Source organism: Manis javanica, chromosome 4, assembly GCF_040802235.1.
Source record: "Manis javanica isolate MJ-LG chromosome 4, MJ_LKY, whole genome shotgun sequence".
Lineage (NCBI taxonomy): Eukaryota > Metazoa > Chordata > Mammalia > Pholidota > Manidae > Manis > Manis javanica.
This window is the reverse complement of record NC_133159.1, coordinates 51,138,578-51,162,314: the sequence shown is the minus strand read 5'-3', so window position 1 is coordinate 51,162,314 and position 23,737 is coordinate 51,138,578. Positions and strand designations below refer to the sequence as shown.

The following is a 23,737-nucleotide window of genomic DNA, read 5'->3' as shown; positions in this document are numbered from 1 at the left end:
AAATATTTAAGTGGTTACATTTGGGAATAGGACTGGGGATTGGTCATAGTGGTTATGTCTTTTGCTTTTACCTCTTTGTGAAGTTTGAATTTTTAGTACCATGTACATGTTCCTTTTATTTACTTTTTTAAATGTCTTCCTTTAACAAGTTTTTTTTTTTTGCTTTTTCTCCGTATTGGACATCTTATTTCCTCTGCTTCTCTGTAACTTTATTTACATAATCTTAGAGCTTGAACACAGTTCTGAAACCAGCCTTTTGCAGATATGCTAGAGACATATTAGAACCTACTTTGAGATAAATAAACGTTATTTATTTTGTTAAAAATTAAAAAAAAAAGAAGAGCTTCACATAGAATAGGAGAGCATTCTGTTTCAGTAGTATTTTTTTTAATTTACTAGTTAATAAATAGGATAATAATCATGTCAGCTAGGCTCTTAAAGAAAAGGTTATACATTTAGAACTCATCTGTGGGTTCAGATTTTTCCCCCCAGTAAATATTTATTTATTTGACAGTGACAGTTAAAAAGGCATACTTTCTTATCCCTTTCCAGTTAATTAGAAACCAACAGTATTAGTTTAGTTCAAAAGGCATTTGGAAAGTTCATACACTAAGGAGTCTGTGAATTTATTTTATTCTCTCTGACCTTTTCTGTTTCTCTATTTTCATACCTGTCTCTCTGTTTCTCTTTCTGTTGTCTCTGTTGTCTTTGTCATTGAGGATGTAAAGCTTAATAAGATGTATCTCTGCCTTAAGAAGCTCCCATTAATTGTTCTGTTCTAGCATTCTTATTGAAGTCCTTTCTTGGGAGCTGGGGGGTGGGGGGGTTGGGCCAGGAGGCACAGGAAAAGTATGAATTTCTCTCTATTGCCATTTTTTTCCCCTTTAGCTTTGTAAATATATTTTAAGCTCCCAGAATGTGCTCGACACTCTGCTAGATAAATAAGATGAAGTCTCACCTATTAATTGCTTAATTCCTTGCAAGGAGATTGGTAAGTAGATTTCAAAAGAGTTTGATAGGTAACTATGACTAATGTATTGTCTGGTTGTCACAGTGATAGAGTTCTTGATAGAAAGTGCTACCAGACAGGGTTAAAGAAAATACATTTTATTTAAAAATACATTTTCTTTAATGGCAGAAATTAACCTGCTTTGAGAAGTTCATACAAAATGAGAGTTAACATAGCATTCTCCAGTCAGAAGTGAAGTTTCCTTGTCCTCCCTAATTCCTCAAGGAGTTTGTAAAAGTGCTTTGGGAGAATGAGAGTATACAGCCTTTTCCCTCATACTTTTGTATCTGAGGGTTGCATTACTATTCCAGAAATATCTGCTTTTCAGTTTATGTGGTTCTATCAAAGAGAATGTTAACAAACATTGGGCTTTCCTACCACTGGACTCAAGACTCTTGCCAGCATGGCCAGGTGGTTGTTATTCTATGGTAGAAAGTCTGGCTACACTCTCACCTGTCTGAATACGCCTCCTGAAAACTACATTTCCTTGACTGTATATAGATAAACACGGAGTGCTTTGAAAGCACAGAGGAGAAGTGTCTAACCTGAGTGAAACAGAATGAAAATAGAGTAATCAAGCAGAGCTGTATAGGAGGACATGACATATTTCTTGAAAAGTATTTATCCCATCTATACTCCATATTTAGTTTGCTAGTTTTCATTAAGCAGAATAATAGTAACAAGAGTTTTAAACTAAATTATAGATATCATTTGCACCTCTAAAATATAAAGACATTTCCCTGTATTGCTATAATGCTGCCTTCACACATTACAAAAAACCAACAATAATTCTTAGTGATGTAATACCTTGTCCTTGTTCTAATTTTCCATTATCCCCAGAAATGCCATTTAAGCAGGTTTGTACAAGCCAGGTTCCAGAAACATTTGTTGCATTTGGTTATACCTCTTTTTTTCCCCTTTTAAAGAGACTTCTTTTTTAGTCTTAAATCTTTTTTCCACCTAAACAGCCCACTGCCTTTGTTTGTTTACCCATCACATTGACCTGTGGGAGAGGCTTGACTTATAGAATGACCTGCCTTCTGATTTTTGTCTGATTGCTTTCTTTGGTAAGTATTAAGTTGTTACACTGTTTTCTGTATTTCCTGTAAACTGGGTGTTAAGATGTTCAGGTTTGATTCAGCTGAGGTTAAGCATTTTTGGCACAAATACTTAGTAGGTGATACAGTGTTGCATCTCTTTAATCTGTTGTTTTATTTATTTTGCTTCTCTGTCTTTAATTCAACCCACCAGTCACCAGTGTTGGGCTTGGATAGTTGCAGCATTGGAGGATCAGCAGTTCTTGTCCTTCTTCTTTTGAGGAATTTTTAGCTGGCCCTTTTTTGCCTTGTCTCTGATACATTCCCTTGCCCTCTACTTCCCTAACTCCTATTTTAGATATACACAGTGCTAGTTCCAAGAGGTCTTACTCTCTTATCTGACATTACACTGCAGCTAGTTTTTGTAACTTTATAATAAGGAGTAGCCCAACCAAGGTTTAGTCTAAACTCTCCATATTCATCTTTACTCTGGCTTTAATTCTGTTCTCTGAAGAATGACTAGAAATGAGAGGCCCAATTTGGCCTTTCATTCTTAAGTCCTTCTGGAAATCATGGTTGGATGGGACATCTGAAGGTGGGACGAGTTAAGAAGAAAGATTAAATGCAACATAATGTTCCCTCAGTATGTGTCTTTTGTTGTTTATTTTCAATATCCTGTGGTGAATGGCCTAAATGAGTGCTTCTGTGAACACTGTAATGTATGTTGACATAGTGAAGGAGCTTGTGGAAATGGAGAGAGCTGAAGGAGAGAAGTAGGTCAAGTAGGTCAAATATTGGATCATGTTCTTTTGGGAGGGGGAGAAGATATTCTTTAATTATAATTTAGGCACATAAGTAACCATGGAATTTTTTGCCTACTTTTCTTTCCATTTTGCAGTTTGAATATTAATAGCTTGTTGGAAGTTAAAAAAGACCTACCTCCTTGTATTGCTTTACTATGTGAGCTCTCACTAGAAATAGGAAAAATTGTTATCGGAAAAAGTAATCTACAGGAGTCCCCACCTTATCTGCAGCTTTGCTTTCCGTGGTTTCAGTTACCCAGCGTCAACCATGGTCCAGAAGCCCACGATCCTCTTTCTGACATACTGTCAGAGGTGAATAGCAGCCTGACTCTGCATCACAGTGCCTCTGTCATTCCTCTCACTTCATCTCATCACGTAGGCATTTCACCATCTCACAGCATCACAGGAAGGGTGAGTACAGTACAGTAACATATTTGGAGAGAGAGAAAGATCATATTCATATAACTTTTATTATAAAATACTATTAAAATCGTTCTCTTTTTAGTTATTGTTGTTCATCTTATCTCTTCCTGTGTCTAAAATATAAACTGTTTCATAGGTATGTATGTATAGGAAAAAACATAGTATATATAGGGTTTAGTACTGTCCATGATTTCAGGCATCCACTGGGGGTCCTGGAATGTATCCCCCACAGATAAGGGGGAACTGCTGTATAATAAAGAATTTAACTGATATTAGGAACTATATTTATTCATCACATTTCTTCTCTTGCATGCTTTGGACCATAGTGTATTTAAGAGATAACTGTTTTTTATTTGGGAAAATTTCCTCCCTACCAAATTCCATGAAATCTTTTCATACAGAGGGTCTCAGTATAAATACATCCCTTGTGTAGATTGCAGATATTTTTATGGCTATCAGAGCTCAGTTTGGAAATGGCACTTATTTTCAAATTATTACTGATTTTCTTTTTTTGGGGAAATTATGTCATGTAGAAATAAGACATGTTTGTAACGTGGGGATTACAAAAGATAATCTGTTAAAAGACTTTTTTTGTCTCTTGTTAAACAAAAGATGATCTCTTTTTGAAGTAATCATGTTTCATCTAACTTTTACTTTTTAACATCTTCTGAAATCAGGATTATGTTTTCTAGTTAATTGATGGTGTGATGGTTAATTGGTAAGATTTTTTTTCTTGATTGTACATGAAGTTATGTCAGATCTTAACAATTAATGACATCTTGAATTTGGAGAAATATACAGTTTGACAAAAACACTAAGGTAGTGCTGAAGTTGGTAGAGTACTGCGGAAGATAGAATATTTGTTCTATGTCTCTCTTTTTAAAGGCTTTTTAAATTTTCATTTCATTCTTGACAAAAGGATTAGGAGATTGTAAGGCCTTTAAACTAAACATGATAATGAACATTCATAGTACATAAGCTTCATTAAAAGGCCTAGTGGGAATCCTAAACTGAAGCGAAGGTCCCTGTCTTTTCACATCCAGAGGCTTTTCAGAATTTTTCCCTTAGCCCACTCCTCAGTGTGTATTGTCCTTCAAAGATTTCATTCCCTCTCTAGCTTTCATCCCTAATATTTGTGTTCTTCATTCTTTTCTCTTGCTCCTTTGTTTTTGTTTATTTACTTACTTTTTTGTAGTTACTTATTTACTTCTTTTTTAGACTTTACTTTTTAATTAATAGATTTTTTGGTGGAGGGTAGTTTTAGGTTTACAGGAAAATGAGTGGAAAATACAGTTTCCATGTATATTCCCCATCCAAGTTTCCTCTGTTGTTAACATTTTGGGTTTGATGACATCTTGAATTTGATAAAATGCAGCAGTTTACAAAAACACTGAGGTAGTGCTGAAGTCGATAGGTACATTTGTTATAATTGATGAGCTGATATTGATATACTATTATTAGTAAAAGTCCATAGATTACATTAGGTTTACTCTTTATGTGGTACATTTTACGAGTTTTGGCAAATGTATAATGACATGTACTCATCATTATAGAATCATTCAGAATAGTTTCACTGCCCTAAAAATCCTTTTTCTCCCACCTCCACTCCCTGGCAAGCACTGGTCTTTTTGTTGTCTCTAGCCTTTTCCAGAATGTCACAGTTGGAATCATAAATATGCAGCCTTTATTGACTGGCTTATTCCACTTAATAATGTTCTTTTGAGATTCTTCCATGTCTTTTTGTGGCTTCATGGTGCATTTCTTTTTATTGATGAGCAATACTCCATTGTACAGATGTATCAGAGTTTGTACCTATTGAAGGATAAGCTTCCATGTTTTGGCAATCATGAATAAGAAATTAGCTTTTTATAAAACACAAATACGATGTAAAGTACCTCAAGTGACCTTCCCCCAAAAGTTGAGCTAATTCAGTATGTTTTTTTTTTTAATTGGAATATAGTTGATACTCAATATTATATTGGTTTCAGATGTACAAGATAGTGATTAGACAATTATATACATTAGTAAATGCTCATCATGGTTAAGTGTAGTTACCCTCTGTCACTATACTAAGATATTACAATATTATTAAATATATTCCCCATACTATACTTCTATTCCTGTGACTAGTTTACTTTATAATTGGAAGTGTGTGCCTTTTTATTCTCTTCAGGTATTTCACCCAACCCCGCTAATCCCCTCCTCTGTGGTAGCCAACAGCCCACTGTCTGTGTTTATGAGTCTATTTCTTTTTTGTTTGTTTGCTTGTTTTGTTTTTTTAGATTACACATATAAGGAGAAATCATATGGTATTTGTCTTTGACTTTTTTCACTTAGTGTAATATCCTCTGGTCCATCTATGTTGTCACAAATGACAAGATTTCATTTATGGGTGAGTAATATTTCATTGTACATGTGTAGCATCTTCTTTATCCATTCATCTATCAATGGACACTTAGATTAATTCCATATCTTGGCTATAGTAATTAATGCAGCAGTGAACATAGGATTGCATATATCTCTTTGGATTAGTGATTTTATTTTCTTTGGTTATATTCCCAGTAGTGGAGTGCTGGGTTATATGGTATTTCTATTTTTAGTTTATTGAGAAACCTCTGTAATGCCTTCCAGTGCAGCAGTTTATGTTACCACGAACAGTGCATGAGGGTTCCTTTTTCTCCATATCCTCACCAGCACTTATTTCTTGTCTTTTTGGTACTAGCCATTCTAACTGGTGGGAGGTGGTATCTCATTGTGGTTTTGATTTGCATTTCCGTGGTGATTAGTAATGTTGAGCATTTTGTGTGCGTGTCTGTTGTCCATCTGTATGTCTTCTTTGGAAAAATGTCTGTTTTTCCAGAGGTAGAGCAAATAATCCTTAAACTTGTATTGAATCACAGAAGACCCTGACTAACCAAAGCAATCTTGAGAAAGAAGAAAAACACTGAATGTGTCATGCACTTGGATTTCGAACTATAGTATAAACCTATAGTAATCAGAACAGTATGTTACTGGCACAAAAACAGACACAGAGATCAATGGAACAGAATAGAGAACCCAGAAATAAACCCACACTTATATGGTAAATTAATCAACATTAAAGGAGCTATGAATATACAATGAGGTAAAGACAGTTTTTTCAATAAAATGGTGTTGTGAAAACTGAACAGTTACCAAAAAAAAAGTGAAATTGGTCAGTGAAATTGGCCATACCCAAAATTAACTCAAAATGTATTAAAGACCTAAATAAAAGATCAGAGACCATAAAACTTCTAAAAGAAAACATAGGCAGTAAATTCTTGGACATTAGCATTAGTAATTTTTTTCTGGTTATGTCTCCCCAGGCAAGGGAGACAGAAACAAAAATAAACTAGCTCAATATCTAAAGCCTTAAAGAATTATAACTCTTTTATCTGTGTACTGAACATTTTTAATTGAGTTGGCTCATAACAGTGCTCAATGTGTGTGGATTGATTGACTATGGAAAATGGAAGGAATGAAAGAGGAGGAGAAAGATTATTTCATAAATCTGGATACTCTTTGAGAAATGAGATTGTCTAGAAATTCGGCTGGAAATTTGAATGGGGACCACGATGTTTTAGGACTCTGAATTCAACCAATTAGCTTGAGAACATGCCAGAACAAAAATAACATCAAGCTGGCCCAGAAACCAGGCATGTTTCACTTTATGTGCGGTGGAATGATAGGGAGAAAGTAGGGTTTATTTTTTGATAACGAGTAGATGAACAGAAGGCAAATTTTATCAAATAGGGAAGTGACCAGTTGATGATGATAAGGTCAGGGTTAGATATTGACATCAGGAAAGTAACTGTGTAAAATCTATGAATAGTGGTCTTAATTTTGTGTTCCTGAGTTACATTTTAACTCAATAAAACTTAGTAATGTGAGTAAATTATTTAGTTACTGAATTTAAGATTTACTGAATATTTTGTTATATAGCTTGGTGAAATCTAAGGAATATAGAGATTAACAAGCTCTAAAATCATTTGTTTAAAATATTTTTAGATGCTATTTAAGTAAATTTGGAATACTAATATACCTGCACGGCTCAACAACCAGCTTCAATTCATGGAACTTCTAAACTCTTAATTGAAATAAGACTTATCTGTCAAGTTATGTTATGGTAAATAACTCCTTTGTATTTTACTTTATTTGTCAATAAGTTTAGTAATACTGTATATTTCATAGGACTAAACATTTACCTGTTTTGAGGGCACATGCTAGGTATTTTATGGCAATTAATAATGAGTGAAACCACTGCCTTGTTTATATAAAGCATACATGAAATGTGGAAAAAATAACTAGGGAGGAAGAAAATGTAAATTAGGTTATGATAAATGCTCTAAGAGTTTTAAAGAAGTATAGGATTATATTTAGTTGTAAGCCAAGAAGTTTGTATGTAACTGAGAAACACAAAACTAAGACCACTATTCATAGATTTTGCACAGTTATCCATGTATGGCATTTAAGTGTTGCCCTTAAAACTATTTAAGAATTGAATTTGTGGATACAGGAGAGAAACAGCATTCTAGGAAACTACAAGAATTTGGGAAAGGACATGTAAGGTTAGAAAGGTGATTATGGGAAGTCATTAATGCCAGAGTGTGAGGATATTTTTAATTAGTAAAGTAAAACTAGGGAATAGTTTTCTGGGGCATGACTGAGGAGCTAGTAATATTAGAAAGGAAAGAAGAATTTTTTCTTCCTAATTCTTATATATGTTGGTTTATTTATGTTTTAGAATTAATTTTGTCCTTAAATATGTACGTTTTAATATATACATCTTATTATAGCTTTCAGCTCTGTTATAAGTGAAAATATGTTCCCTGAAAATCCATATATAAAAAAAGCTGTATGTAAGTTGGCTGTTGCTCTTGTCCCCACATCAGCATTATAAAGATGTTCTACTGTAATAAGCAGTATTTACTGAAATATCTTATAAATTTATAGCGTTGTTGATATGCTGAGATTTTGTTGTTTTTAAAATGAATCTTTAATATACTTAGCTTCCTCCCATTTTAAACTAGGTTGTTTCTTTTTAAAAATAATGTACTTGCTTTCTTTTTTAATAGAACGGTGGCTGCTGAAGTGAGGAAGCAGATCTCTGGACAATACAGTGGTTCTCCCCAACTGCTCAAAAACCTCAACATTGGCAATATTTCCCATCACACCACAGTAAGTAGCTTAAATCAAAATATGGTATGTCACTGGTATACTACTGACTAGGCCATGAAAAGTCGCAGGAGGACAGGATCCAGTAGGTCGAGTTCCAGGACCTTATTGTGTCTTGTGACTTATTTGTTGATACCTTGCTCTTCCTGAATTTCTCTAAGGGTGTTAGGGGTGCAAGAGAAGGTGTTGATTCTCAGTCAGTTCTGAAACTGTAGTCAGGATTTAATCAGTTCTGGAATTTTACAGTTAGGATTTTCCATACTCAAGGTGATTTTTTTTTTTATATCATTAATTTTCAATTACTTGAACAACATTATGGTTACTAGACTCCCCCCATTATCAAGTCCCCCCCACATACTCCATTACAGTCACTGTCCATCAGCATAGTATGATGCTATAGAATCATTACTTGTCTTCTCTGTGCTATACTGCCTTCCCTGTGACCACCCCCCACATTATGTGTGCTAATCATAATGTCCCATTTTCCCCCTTATCCCTCCCTTCCCACCCACCCTCCCTAGTCCCTTTCCCCTTGGTAACTGTTAGTCCATTTTTGGGTTCTGTGAGTCTCCTGCTGTTTTGTTCCTTCAGTTTGTTCTTTGTTCTTATACTCCACAGATAAGTGAAATCATTTGGTACTTGTCTTTCTCTGCCTGGCTTATTTCACTGAGCATAATACCCTCTAGCTCCATCCATGTTTTTGCAAATGGTAGGATTTGTTTTCTTCTTATGGATGAATAATATTCCATTGTGTATATGTACCACCTCTTCTTTATCCATTCGTATACTGATGGACACTTAGTTTCCTTCCATTTCTTGGCTATTGTAAATAGTGCTGCGATAAACATAGGAGTGCATATGTCTTTTTCAAACTGGGCTGCTGCGTTCTTACGGTAAATTCCTAGAAGTGGAATTCCTGGGTCAAATGGTATTTCTATTATTAGTTTTTTCAGGAACCTCCATACTGCTTTCCACAATGGTTGAACTAGTTTACATTCCAACCAGCAGTGTAGGAGGGTTCTGTCAAGGTGATTTGTTACATGGAAATTTAGGAATCTGTTCTAGAAATAGGTACTAAGAGTAAATAACTTATGTGAATTCTTAGTATTATCTGTCCCCTTAATAAAAAGGAATATATAATTATTGAATCATTGCTTTTAGCCTAGGTACTGTGTCAGAGTCATAAATACATGTTTTCTTATTAAAGAAGCGGCATGAGGATAATCAACTTGGTAAAAAATTATTACTTACTACTTATAGTAGGAATGTGAATGAGAGATATACCTCCATTTGTCAAAACTGAAAAGGTAAGAGGGACTTGTGTAGCATTATACATCAACACCCCATTTAGCCAAGAAAGGGTACCAGTTATTGAACAAAAATGGCATGCCAGAGTATAATAGTTTGGTTTATAATGACATTTTTATACTGTTTGTATTGTGCTGATTAGAGAAATTTTAGAAGATATGGATTTCTGAGTAATTTCAGTGTACATGGAGATGATCCTTCTAATACCCTCTTTGTGTCTTGAACTCTACAGATATCCTGCATCCTGTATTACTTCTCAACTACTCACAATAATTGTAATCTTCTATAATCTCAGTTTTATGCTTCCTACTCTCTGAGTGCCACTTATCTTTCTTGCTCTTTTGTTTTGGTATCCTGGCTCCAGCTGTGTCCTTCAACCCCACCAGGACCTAGAGTCCATGGCCCCCCAACTTTTTCCTGTCCTTTACCACTTGATGTCCTTTTTTCTGTCAAAGCTTAGATATTTCTTGATCATTATAATTACTCTCTTGCATATACCTGTGACTTCTCATGTCATTGGCACAACCTCAATGCTGTTAAAACTAACTCTCTGCTTACTTCATACTTGTACTTGTGCAGCTGAGTGTGGCTGAAGGAAAGCATACAAACCATTTGACTGGTCTCACTTTAAAGCTGTGACTACTGACTTGTAAAGGCTTTAACATTGCTCAGAAAACATGTTTTCCTTGTCCATTCATTCACCCACTGTTTTAGTTGATTTATTTCTTGCTTTCTACTCTTTTCTTAAAACCCTTAATTGCTCTTCCCCAATTTACATGCTCAGGATGACTTGGCTTCCTATTTCAGTGAGGAAGTTGAAGCAGTCGAAAGAGAACTTCTACATACTCCTACCACCATGTATATTTACCTGCTATCATCTGTACCCACAGTCTACCTATTCACCAGTTACTGCAGATGAACCATTAGTGAAGAAGTGATTAGTTAATTCTAAAGTCTCTCAGTTGCTCAAGTATAGTAATTCTTTCTTCTCTTTTATATCATTGCCTTCTCTTTTTATTGGATCATTCCCATTAGCATACAAACATGTTCTTATTTCTCCCATTAAAAAATATCCTCCCTTTTTTTTGCCCCACTTTTCCAGCAATCTCCAACCTCTAATATTTCTCAATCTGTATCACTATTTCTCTATTCATAATATCTGTATTTCCTGTAACTGATTAGATTCTGGTTCACTATTTTTTTCTCTAACAACATTGAGATTTAATTAATATACCATACAATTTACCCATTTAATTTATAATTCAGTGGATTAAGTATATTTACAGATATGTGACCATCACCACAGTCAATTTAGAACATTTTCATCACCTCAAAAATAAACTCTTCAGCTGTTGTCCTTTTCCCCCAACACTCTTTGTTCTCCCAGCCCTAAAACAACCATTAATCAAATACCAGAATTTTTGATGCACAACCAGAAAGGATTGAAAGAGATCTTAACACTAAACATGTCAGCCAAAATCCCAGTGATTGCTGAAGTAAGACAGTGTTGCATATTGCCTCTGAAAGATTCTATAGTGTTTTGCTTTTGCTTCTTGTGGTCACGCTTTAATCCTCCCCACCAGTGTCCTTTATAAAACCATGTTGCTGTCTCCTCCCTTGGGCTAGTATATACAGGATCTTTCTTTGGAGTCTTGCAGAATAACTTGTAGTTGTAAGCAGCTCATCACTACCTTAAAACTAATCAAGGCAGCTATCTCTAATGGGCATCAAAGAAGAGTGGAGACAGTTGTAGCAAAAATAAATTTTTTGCCTTGATCCAAGTCTAGCTATCCTAGCCAGTGACCTATATAAGTTTGCGAAACAAGATAATTTATCCTTTCTATGATACAGTGTTTTTAAGAGAGTGTCATAGCTTCCTTTCTTACTCTAATACTTAACACTTGATGTGGTTGGTCATTCTTTGAAGAGAGGGTTTTTTGAATTAGACACATAGAAGGACTCCCAGTTTTTATTATTTTTGTTGATTATTCAGTTTGTGACACTTTGAATTCTGAAAGATTTACTGCCATAGAAATAATACCTGAGTGGAGAAGCAGTGACTTAAAAAGTTTTTTTAAATGTTCTTTTAAAATTATTTATTTATATTGTGGCAAAATATACATAACCTAAAATTTATCATTATAACCATTTCTAAGTGTGCAATTCAGAGACATTAAGTACATTACAACGTTGTGCAGCTATCCTCACTATCCATCACCATTTCCAGAACTTCTTCATTATGAAAAGTGTAACCCTGTACACATTAACCATTGACTGCCTATTCCCCCACTCTCCCAATCCCTGGTAACCTCTATTCTTTTTTCTGTCTCTGTGAGTTTGTCTGTTTTATTTACCTCATATATATGGAATTATGCAATGTTTGTCTTTCTGTGTCTGGCTTATTTCACTCAGCATAATGTCTTCAGGGCTCATCCATGTTGTAGCATGTGTTAGAATTTCTTTCCTTTTTAAGGCTAAATAATATGCCATTTTATTTACCCATTTTGTTTATCCATTATGCATTATCCACATGTTGTTTAGTCATTCATCTGTTGTTGGATGTTGATAAATAACATTTTGGCTATTTTTTTTTGCCTTTTGACTATTGGTAATAATGCTGCTATGAAGATGTGTGTACAAGTATCTGTCTGAGTCTCTATTTTTAATTTTTTTGGGTATATACCTAGAAGTGGAATTGGTGGTTCATATGTTTTTTTTTTAATATATTTTTTTGGAACCACCAAACTGTTTTCCATTTAGTTGCACCATTTTATATTCCCACCAGCAATGTACCAGTTTTCCAATTTCTCCATTGGAAATTGGAAATTGTAGTCCTCTCCTACAATTGTTATTTTCCATTTTTTTAGAATAGTCATCATAATGGGTATGAAATAATACCTTGTATTGTGATTTTCATTTCCCTCATGTCACAAATTTTATTTAGTTCAATGTATTTTTTTAATTTCACCTTTCAGACTTCTCTGACTCATGGATTATTTGGAAATGTATTCCTTGGTTTCCAAGTGTTTTGAGATTTTTCTGTTATCTTTGTGTTGCTAATTTCTACATTATGGTCAGAGAACACACTATGTATTATTTAAATTATTTCATATTTGATGAGGTTTGTTTTATGGCTCTGCATACAGTCTATCTTGGTATATACTTTTTGAACCTTTGAAAGGAGTGTTTATTCTGTTGTTGGGCAAACTGTTCTGTAATTGTCAATTAGATCCTGTTGGTTGAGGTGCTGTTGAGTTTTACTGTACTCTTGTTGATTTTGTGTCTGGTTGTCTGAGTTATTAGGAGAGTTGTCTTGAAGGCTCCAACTATGATTGTAGATAGGTCTTATTTTTCCTTTCAATTCTGTTTTGCTTCATGTAATTTATACCTCTCTTTTTTAGTATACAACATATATAAGATTGTTCTGTCTTCTTGCATCATAGCTGTTATCAGGCGATGTCCTTCTTTATTCAGTACTTTATCTGATATTAAAATAGCCACTTCTGCTTTCTTTTGAATAATGCATGGTATATTTTTTCCATCCTTCTATTTTCAACCTTCTTATTTTATTTATTTGAAGTGAGTCTTTTGGACAGGTAGATCATGTTTTTAAATCCATTCTGTCAATTTTTTTTTATTGCTATTTGTAGACCATTTACCTTTAATGTTGTTACTATTCTGCTAGGGCTTTAATCTGCCATTTAATATTTTGTTTTGTTCTGTTTTTCGTTTTCCTATTTCTTTTTTCTGTCTTCCTATGGCTTACCTGAACATTTTTTAGAATTCTGTCTTGATTGATCTATAGTATTGTTGAGTACATATATTTATATAGCCTTTTTAATAGTTAATTAAGGCATTATATATGCATAACTTATCACACTAGTGGTGTTGATATTTACCAGTCCAGAAATCTTAAATACCTTCATATCCCCTTACCCTCTAGGAATTACATATAGACCTTTAACTGCCTGAGCAATAAGGGGAAGAAGTGCTTTGTTACTGGTGCATCAGACTAGATGTCCAGACCAAATTTCTTATGGTCTCCACTGACTCTCTGGGGTGGGGGACTCATTACCTCCCAGTAAATAGGAAAGTCCCCACTCCTCACTCAACTTCTGTGAATCTATGCTGGTGAGGAGTGTTGAGATGCCTTGCTGCAGTTTGCTGAGGTTGAAGTCTAGCTTCCCACTTGGCTTTGCTGGTGTAGATAATGGGGGTGACCATAGTTTTTGATGTGATGTTGGGTTTGTGAAGAGTGATTATTGTCTAAAAGGTTTCTGTTTTGCTAGGCTGCCCCTTTCTTGTTACTTTGGGGAGATGGGCTTTTGCTGGGGCCTTGGTATTGTTTTTAGTGATTTTTCTCTAGCTCCACGTCTGGATTATATATAAGACAAAAATAAAATTAAGGTAACCACTGCTGTGCCATTCTTTGTGGCTGAAGGTCTCTGCTGGTCTGCCTTTTTCTCTCCACCTTTCAGAGTCTTCTTATGCTTATTTTCTATATAATGGCCAGGGCTTGTAGTTATAATTAGTGGGAAGAATAAGTAAAAGAATGTCTACTCAATCTTCCCAGAAGTGGTAGTACTTCTTAGTGATTTTTGATGTTCAGTACTTTTTCACATGCTAACTGACCATTGTATTTTCGTTTGTGAAGGTCTTATCGACTACCCCCCTCCATTTATTTGAAGAGGTGGTTTATATTTTTATTATTAAGAGGTAGGACTTCTTTGTACATTCTGTATACCAGTCCCTTATTCAATATGTTTTGTAAACATTTTCTCTTAGTAGGGTTTGCTTATTTATTTCCTTAACTATCTTTTCATGTATCAAATTTTTCTTTTGCGATTATTCCTTTTCATGCCGTGTCTAAGAAACTTTGCCTACTCCCAAATTTTGAAGATAATCCTATATTTCCTTCTAGCAGCTTTATAGTTTTAACATTTATGTTTATACCTATGATCTATCTCAACTTAATTTTTTTATATGTTTTGATGTAAGGATTGAGGCTCATTTTTTTTCCCTCATATGGTCGATTTTTCTAGTAACAGTGGTTGAAAAACATGTCCGTTTCTCTATAGAATTAATTGCTTCTTTCCCTCTTTAAGAATGTCATGATAATATTATGTGCTTGATAGACTACATTAGAGTGCTTATGAAGGAAAACCCATGAATTTCAGAGCTCAAAGGCTCAATTTAAATCATACTCCTTAGTTTTATGGCTATTTGATTTTCAGAAGTTGTTTGAGTGATTGCAAATGCCTTTATTTGTTGAATTGAAATAGTAATTATCTCTAGCTTACAGGGTTTTGGGGAAGTTTAGATGAAAAAAAACATGTAATGATAATAATAACTACTATCTTTTGAGTGTTTTTGATGTCCTAGTCATTTATTATTTTACTTACTATTTAAAAACTGTTTCTCTACCTGTTACTAGTTGTTTAGTCCAAAGAAGCATCGATTAAAGTACCTTCTTTTAGTAATATAGACCTGCACAGTAGGCAGGTCTCAGTGTTTTTACCCAGTTGAACATCTTGAGAAATAGCATGTTTTTATTTTCACTCATCTCCAACTGCATATTTGTTATATAATCCTTCATAGTTTTGCTTGAATATTTTTTTTTACTCTTGAATTAGATAAGAAGTAGCATATCTTATTAAAAAGTACAATTTCAGCTTGACTAAGGAATACCATGAATATTCTATTATTGCTAATACTTTTAATAGGGTCTGTTTATTAGTTTCCTATGGTTCCTGTAACAAATTACTCCAAACTGGGTGACTTATGACAATAGAAATTTATGCTCCCTTAGTGCTGGAGTCCAGAAGTCTATAATCACTGTCAGGGGGCAGAAGTCAAGGTTTTGGCAAGGTTGTGCACCCTTCAGAATCAGTTCCTTGCCTCTTCTTGGGTTCTGGTGGTTGCTTTGTGACTACATCACTTCATTCTTTAAGGACAAAATCTTTAAATTTACTTTGCTGTGTCTTCATATGGTTTTTTCCTCTGTGTGGCCCAAATCTCCCTCTATCTCCATATAAGGATATAAATGATTATATTTAGAACCCACTAAGATAGTCCAGGATAATGTCCCCATTTTAAGATCTTTAATCATGTCTTCAAACACCCTTTTATTTTTTATTTATTTATTTATTTATTTTTTCAGTGTGTCATTTTATTTTTTTTCTGATTTTTGAAGCATGGGCTGTATTAACTGTTCAAAGCATTAAATTTTTAAAAATACATCCTTATTATGGAATGCTATGTAGACATTTAAAATAATGTAGAAAATATAGGTATTGACTTGGAAAAAGGTCCATGATATAGGAAGTGCAAAAAGCAGATTGTAGGATAAAGTATCAGATAACCAGGAAGGAGTTTTGATTTGTTTCAGGTTGTTGGAAGACACTTTAATCCTTCAGAATATCTGATGTGGCCATTTAAAAGAAAATGCACAATTACGTAATACTATGTAAAAAAATTTTTTTTTTTTTGAGAGGGCATCTCTCATATTTATTCATCAAATGGTTGTTAACATCAATAAAATTCTGTATAGGGGACTCAATGCACAGTCATTAATCAACCCCAAGCCTATATCTCAACAGTCTCCAATATTCTGAAGCATAACAAACAAGTTCTTACATGGTGAACAAGGTCTTACATAGTGAATAAGTTCTTACATGGTGAACAGTGCAAGGGCAGTCATATCACAGAAACTTTTGGTTTCGATCACGCATCATGAACTATAAACAATCAAGTCAAGTATGATTGTTTGATTTTTATACATGATTTATATGTGAATCCCACATTTCTCCCTTATTATTATTATTATTATTTTTAATAAAATGCTGAAGTGGTAGGTAGATGCAAGATAAAGATAGAAAACATAGTTTAGTGCTGTAAGAGGGCAAATGTAGATGATCAGGTCTGTGCCTATAGACTAAGTATTAATCCAAGCTAGACAGGGGCAGCAAAACATCCACGATGCAGAAGACTTCTCTCAAAACAGGGGGGATGAGGTTCTAAGCCTCACCTCTGTTGATCCCCAATTTCTCACCTGATGGCCCCCCTGCGACTGTGCCTGTCTTTGGTTGTTCCTCCCTTGAGGAATCTTACCTGTCTCTGGCTAACCGGTCCTCTTCTGGGGCCATACAGGGAAATGTAAAGTTGGCAGGTGAGAGAGAAGCAATATTGTTTGAAAAGGTTAGCTTTTTACTTCTTTGCAGATTTATTCCCTGTGGCTTCTATGCCCAGCATTTTGTCTTGAGGTATCTTTACCACTTGGAAGAATTATGATACTTGGTAATATTCGATATGAGGCACTAATTCAACTAAAGGGTTGTAATTAGGAAGGAAGAAGAATAGCTATAGAAGTAGCAGACGGAAGAAAACATGGGAAGATTGATTATTTCTTTGACGTATCGTATCTTCTTGTACAGTAACATAAGCATGTATAGGTTTTAAACTACCAATTAAATTGCGCACATACATTAACATAATAGGAATACAGCTACGTAACAAAAGCAGACCTACAATTACCAGTCATATCCAGTGAAACCAAGAAAACCAGTTAGGTACCCTAGGCATTTGTGAAAACTTATCAATGATATGATGGATATTGTCTAACTGAATTTGAATAGTTTGAGAAAAATCAGACAAATTAAAACAACACATTCCTGGGAACTGTTCACATCCCATGTGTTCTTTTAACAGTAGATAGTCTATAGTCACACGATTTTGGAGCACTGCAACTTGCACTTCTCCTAATTCTTGGTTGAGTTCCGACAATATAGATCCAGTCAAATTTGTTGTTTTACTGTATGCACAGGCCAGCTTAGATATCTCCTTCTTCATTCCAGTGGCAAGTCCAGGAACCGGTGGGATGACTGCAGCTACAACTGCAGTGGCGCCAGGATCTTTGTTGAAGTTTTTTGATGTTCATCTTCTGGAATGACTCTTTCAGAGGATGTTGATGTTGGAAGTTCTTCTTCATATCATATCTTAATTCGTTTTCTGTGTATCTGTGTAGCCAAATTAGGCTTTGATCCTCTGTATAAAGACAAACAAACCCTTTGCCCACAATTTGATGTGACCTTTATACCATTGTGAAGAACCTATTGGAGATCACTACACAGGAACCGCTTTTTCTTTCTTTCTTTTTTTTTTTAAGAGAAAGGAATATTATCAGAAAAATGTACTTCCATAGCTGATCAAACACCCTTTTATTTTGCATTTTATTTTTCCACATAAGGTCTTGTTGGATTTGGATGTGGAGATCTCTTGTGGGGCCATTTTTCAGCCTGCGGCAGTCCAAGTATACATCTTTACCAGGATAATCAATAGTAACAACAAATAAAGTAAAAGCACTGTTTAGAAACTAAGCAGTAACAATTGCAAAGATATAAAAAAGAGTCCCTCCAGAGAGCATTTTGTCACTGTAAAGTATCATTAAGACTGCAAATGATCATTATATGAGAGATATGGGCAAAGGAGAAGCAAGATTAAGGAGAGTATGACCCAAAGCTTTAAAGGAGGATAAGAAGGCCAACACCTTGTGGTTTCTTTAGTGCATCTGGCTGAATATATGTTGACATTTTAGAAATAACTAGTTAAAAACATTATATTTTAAAAAATAATAAATTTCCTTTGCTTTGAAGTTTAGAATGTTTCTATTCACCTCTTCTTTTCTAAACACGTCTCATGCCCACCCCTCTTTATAAAGGTGCCCCTTACTGAAGCAGTGGATCCAGTGGATTTGGAAGATTACCTCAATACTCATCCTTTAGCTGTGGATTCTGGGCCCTTAAGGGATTTGATAGAATTCCCTCCAGATGATATTGAAGTTGTGTATAGTCCTAGGGACTGCAGAACCCTTGTTTCAGCTGTACCTGAAGAAAGGTAAAGAGACATTTACCTATTTTAAATGTAACTGTAGAAAACTATCTCCCATTATTTTATTTAGATTCTGTTTCTTGTGGTGGTGTTGTTTCCCATTATATGAATAAGAACTAAAGCAACCAATTCATAAACATCTGTGCTTTCATGTCTAAATTACAAATATATTTTCTTTTTTAAAATAGTGAAATGGATCCACATGTTAGAGATTGTATAAGAAGTTATACAGAGGACTGGGCAGTTGTGATCAGAAAGTAAGTTGTATGTTTATTATAATACTTAAAAATACTGAGTAGGACCTATGAATGGTTTAAAGTAGATTAATAATAATTATGATTAAAATGAATTAAAAATAAAAGTTCATTAAAAAATAGCTGAAGAAGCACAAGAAGAACCTTTGTATAAAGATGTTTTCTCCTTGGGAGTTCCACAATTACTTTTACTTACTTTCCTTATAAAATAAAAGATTTGTGGGAATAGTATCTCTGTATTATCACAGATCATTATAACTACTAATATAAAATAATGATTTGTCATCTAATTCTTTTGGGAACTCATGGGTAGATACTGATGAATAATTTGTATTTCTCAAAAAAAATTCAATTTATGGAAACTTAAATAGCTAAGTTAAATTTAATAGTCAGTTTTCCAATCAAGCTGTTTGAAAGGTCTCTGCCCATTATTAACTAAATAGTTATATGTCCTTGATCTGTACATCTAATCAGGTAAAAAATTGTATTTTATTCTATCACAAAATTAATTTTTCTGATTAACAGTGTTTGAAACATTGTCAGATTAAGAAATAAAAGTACTTTTCCTTTGCTACTTTGCATAATAGATGAGGGTCTTCATAGTGAAACTTCTTAGCCTTGTCTTATTATTTAAATTGTGCTACAACAGTGATGTATCCATTGCTTTTTTTTTTTTTTTTTTGCCCTCACGACTGCTGTCTTATTTCACTGGGTTTAATGTGCTAAGCATCACTCTTGAGGATACTGCTGACATGCTTTTTAGTTTTAGTGTGACCTAATAAAAGCACAGACTGCTACCCTCTAAAAGAAGAGCTGTTTTTATAGACTTGTCATTTGAATAAGTATTTTAGTAGCCAGATTTTAGACATTACTGAAGAAAACTTCCTCTGTCATATATCTCATAAATATTTACCTCTGTCTATGTATGTTGGAAACTTATAATCAGACATCAGCAAAAAGAGATTAGTTGCAAGATATATTAACCTTGGAATCATGAACGCTTCTACTTAGTCTAATCATGGGGTTGCTGACATTGACTTAAGCAAGAGGGTAAGGTAGTTAATATTTATGGGTATTTACTATATGCTAGACATTTTATTGGGCACTTTATACTCTCTTGTTTAAGGTTCCAATAGATAAGGTAGCTCAGATTCAGAGTAGTTAAGTAACTTTTTTAAAGTCCTACAACCAAAAAGTGGGATAGCCAGGATTAGAACCTAGGGGCATCTGATTCTAATGATTATATTTTTTCTGTTATGGTACATGTTATTTATTATCTGCAGTGGTAAATGAGTACTTTTGGTGGACTTGAAGTTTTAAAGTATCCCTGAAAGATAGAAGATTAGTGCGACTGGAAAATAGGAGAAAACTACTGTATAGAATTATCTAAGGAGAAGATATATGCAAAAGCTTCAGTAGTGCTTTAAGCTCAGATTCAGTGACGGTACAGAATGGAAGGAGGACCTGGAATAACTGTTGGACATTTGATTACTTTGAAACCCGTGTACAAGGTGTGCACAGAAGTGGCAGCGGAAGTATCTGCCTTTTTTAGAGCAGTAATTATGGGGGCTTGATCTGTTAGCCTAATGCCCAGGGTGGGCATACTGTGGAGGAAGAAGGAGCCCTCATACTTAGAAGACTACATACTGGCAGACTGCCTGGCAGCATGATTTGCCTCCTTTCCCCAACCACTGGATATGGGCTGAGCTAACCAGATACAGTATTTCAAGACAGATATGAGGCTACAGATTAAAAAATGAGCATAGAATCCTGAATTACCACTATTTTATGAAAACCAATGTGCTTGAAAGAGAGTTATCAAACTACAAATAAAGAATTAACAATTTAGGAATAGTTAATAGAACACAGATCAAGACTCATAAGCACAACTAATATCCTCAGAGACGATATAGTATCCATACAAAAATCAACCAGTTTTCTTTAGAAATTAAAATGTTCTTCAGTGAAAAAAAAAATTAAAAACTTAGCAGAAGGACTTAAAGGCAAAGTGGACATGACTGAAGAGTGGAATAGTCAGTTACGAGATGAAGCCACAAAATTCTTCCTTAATTCAGTATAGAAGAATAAAGGGACAGAAAGTACTTCATTAATGTATTCATTCAATAAATAGGACTTGAGAGACTAGTATGTGCCAGGCACTATACTAAACGATGGTAGAGCAAGGAACCAAAACTGAACCCCTGCCCTTGTTTACTTTACATTCTCAGTGGGGCGTGAGGGCAGTGACAACAGACACACACAGATAAGTACATAATAGATACGGTGGCATTATATCTCCTGGAGAAAAAAAGTAGGGTGAAGGGGATAAGGAGAAAGAGCCAAGAGGAAGGGCTAAATTTTCTACTTTACACAGCCAATCAGAAGAAGCCTTAATGATAAGATGAATTTGAGCAAAGGCCTGAAGGAAGTACAGGAGTGAGCCCTCTGAACATATGGGGGAAGAGTCTATTAGGCAGAGGGAAGAACACTGCATGCAAAGGCTCCATCCATAGAGGAAGCATGTTAGGAATGTTCAAGGAATAGCAGAGGTCAGTATGGCTGGAACAGATAAATGAGAGAGAGTGCCAAGCTATGAGGTCATAGAAATGGTGAAATTTTGCCCTCACAGCTGCCCATAATGTGTGGGATTGGATGGGTAATGATGTAGAGTCTTATCATAGCAACTGACTAGAGGACAGAATGATAATACAGAAAAGAACATTGTTCATGAATCAGGTCATTCTTCCCAGCTCTCTTCAATTTCATACTGTCAATTTTTTAGGGCATAAAGGAGGAAGAATACAACAATATTCTGGATAATTAGAGCAGCTTAGTATGAACTTCACAAATTAAGGCACTTTAAACATTTCATGAAAAATTAAAACATCTGCTCTGAGTAATAACTTTCATGTTTCTATACAGAGTATTTTAATTCTCAGGGAAAAATGCTTTCTTTTATGTTGTGATTATTACATAATGTGAACATTATGTAGCTGCTATTTTATATCTTTAGCAACAAGACACAGTATGAATAATTCATATCAAGTATGATTCTTTACTATTTCATAAATTGACTGATAGCAAGAATCATATAATCCTTTGGTAATCGTAATTGTTTTTGCTCTAATTACAATTTGCCCAAAGAGCAACAGTAATTGCTCTTTGATCCTAATGTCTCTATTTGATGTTCTTGGACATTGGATTGTTAGGAAAGAAGGTTACATTACCTTGAATATCTGTAGCCTAATATACAATATATAATATAAATAATATGTAATATATATATTATAAAACAGTATATGTTTAATTATGTAATATATGTACAAAGTGGTGTATATCTTGCTCTTTTTCATTTCAAAAGTCTACAGCTTTAGGTTGTTGAAGATCTTTTATACAAAATGGGATACAGTAAAATTTTTTTGGCTATTTGAAATTTTAAGATTCAGTGCTTTACATTTTTTTGCTTTTAAAAATTTATTTTATTATGAGTGCAATATATATTTTCTGCTTTCGTTTTATTCTTTGACCTGACTCCCCATCCCTTCTTTTTACTGATCAGTCATCTGAATTGAAACTATAACTTTAATTATATATACATGTTAAAAAAAAACCCAAAAGAAAAAATTATATATACATGTTTTTCATGAAAAGAAGGAGAATATGATTTACTTCTGGATACTCATAATCTGCTTTCTAGTTAGATTAAAAGAACTTTGAATGGAAATTTCCTTAAACCCCTGGCTAAATGTTTAGCACACTCACAACTGCTTAATATTCTTATGTGAAGATATAATGCAGAGGATAGTTGGCTTATTACATAATGATTATGAAAATGTGAAAAACTTTCAATAACTGGTATTTATTTTACTATTTTGTCTTGAATAGATATCATAAACTGGGAACAGGATTTAACCCTAATACATTAGATAAACAGAAAGAAAGGCAAAAAGGTTTGCCAAAACAGGTCTTTGAATCTGATGAAGTTCTAGATGGCAGCAGCTACCAGGATGAGCAAGTAATGCTTTTATTTTTAAGTGACTTTAAGAATTATTTTAAAATAGTTTTTTTAAATTCATTAATTAATATATTTATATTTAATGTTTTATGTGACAGGATGATCTTAAAAGACGTTCAATGTCAATAGATGACACTCCAAGGGGTAGCTGGGCCTGCAGTATTTTTGACTTAAAAAATTCACTTCCTGATGCTTTGCTTCCCAATTTACTTGATCGAACTCCAAATGAAGAAATAGACCATCAGAATGATGACCAAAGGAAATCAAACCGTCACAAGGAACTCTTTGCTCTGCATCCATCACCAGATGAGGTATAGATATTGGGCTATAAAGAAGCAAATAATTATTAGATAGATATGTTGGGTGTATGAATAATATGTAGCAGTATGATAAAGCAGGGAATAAAACTTAAATGAAATGTAGCTACAATTTTTGTAAACATACTTTTTGTTCTGGTGAATGTTATTTTTAATGAGTAACTTCTGTGAATTGTGCATGTTTGTGATCTAAGGACTTCTGTTTAAGGATAAATAGAGCATGCTTTTCTATGTTTAATTATGAAGACAAAGTATTAGATTAATAAGTTATTAAAAAATTATAAATGGTTGAAATATAAGAATGTTCACTTTGGTGTTGCCTGTCAATCTGTAGGAAGAACCGATAGAACGACTTAGTGTTCCTGATGTGCCCAAAGAACATTTTGGTCAGAGACTTCTTGTAAAATGTTTATCACTCAAGTGAGTATTTATTTTGTTTACTCTATATCTTCTATTTTCCAGAATATTTTGAGTACTAGTATAACAGAATCC

The 23,737-nt window shown here is 34.2% G+C and overlaps 1 protein-coding gene across 11 annotated transcripts in view; it reads left to right on the top strand.

Annotated features, from left to right (window-relative positions):
* Nucleotides 1-23,737, top strand: part of DOCK7 (dedicator of cytokinesis 7) — a 241,399-nt gene that overhangs the window by 24,224 nt on the left and 193,438 nt on the right. For all 11 annotated transcript variants that reach the window (XM_073234059.1, XM_073234057.1, XM_073234056.1 and 8 more), the window contains exons 2-7: nucleotides 8,366-8,468; nucleotides 18,490-18,665; nucleotides 18,848-18,916; nucleotides 22,799-22,928; nucleotides 23,027-23,239; nucleotides 23,580-23,665. In XM_073234059.1, the coding sequence (XP_073090160.1) occupies nucleotides 8,366-8,468; nucleotides 18,490-18,665; nucleotides 18,848-18,916; nucleotides 22,799-22,928; nucleotides 23,027-23,239; nucleotides 23,580-23,665 (777 nt within the window). The remainder of the gene's footprint in view (nucleotides 1-8,365; nucleotides 8,469-18,489; nucleotides 18,666-18,847; nucleotides 18,917-22,798; nucleotides 22,929-23,026; nucleotides 23,240-23,579; nucleotides 23,666-23,737) is intronic.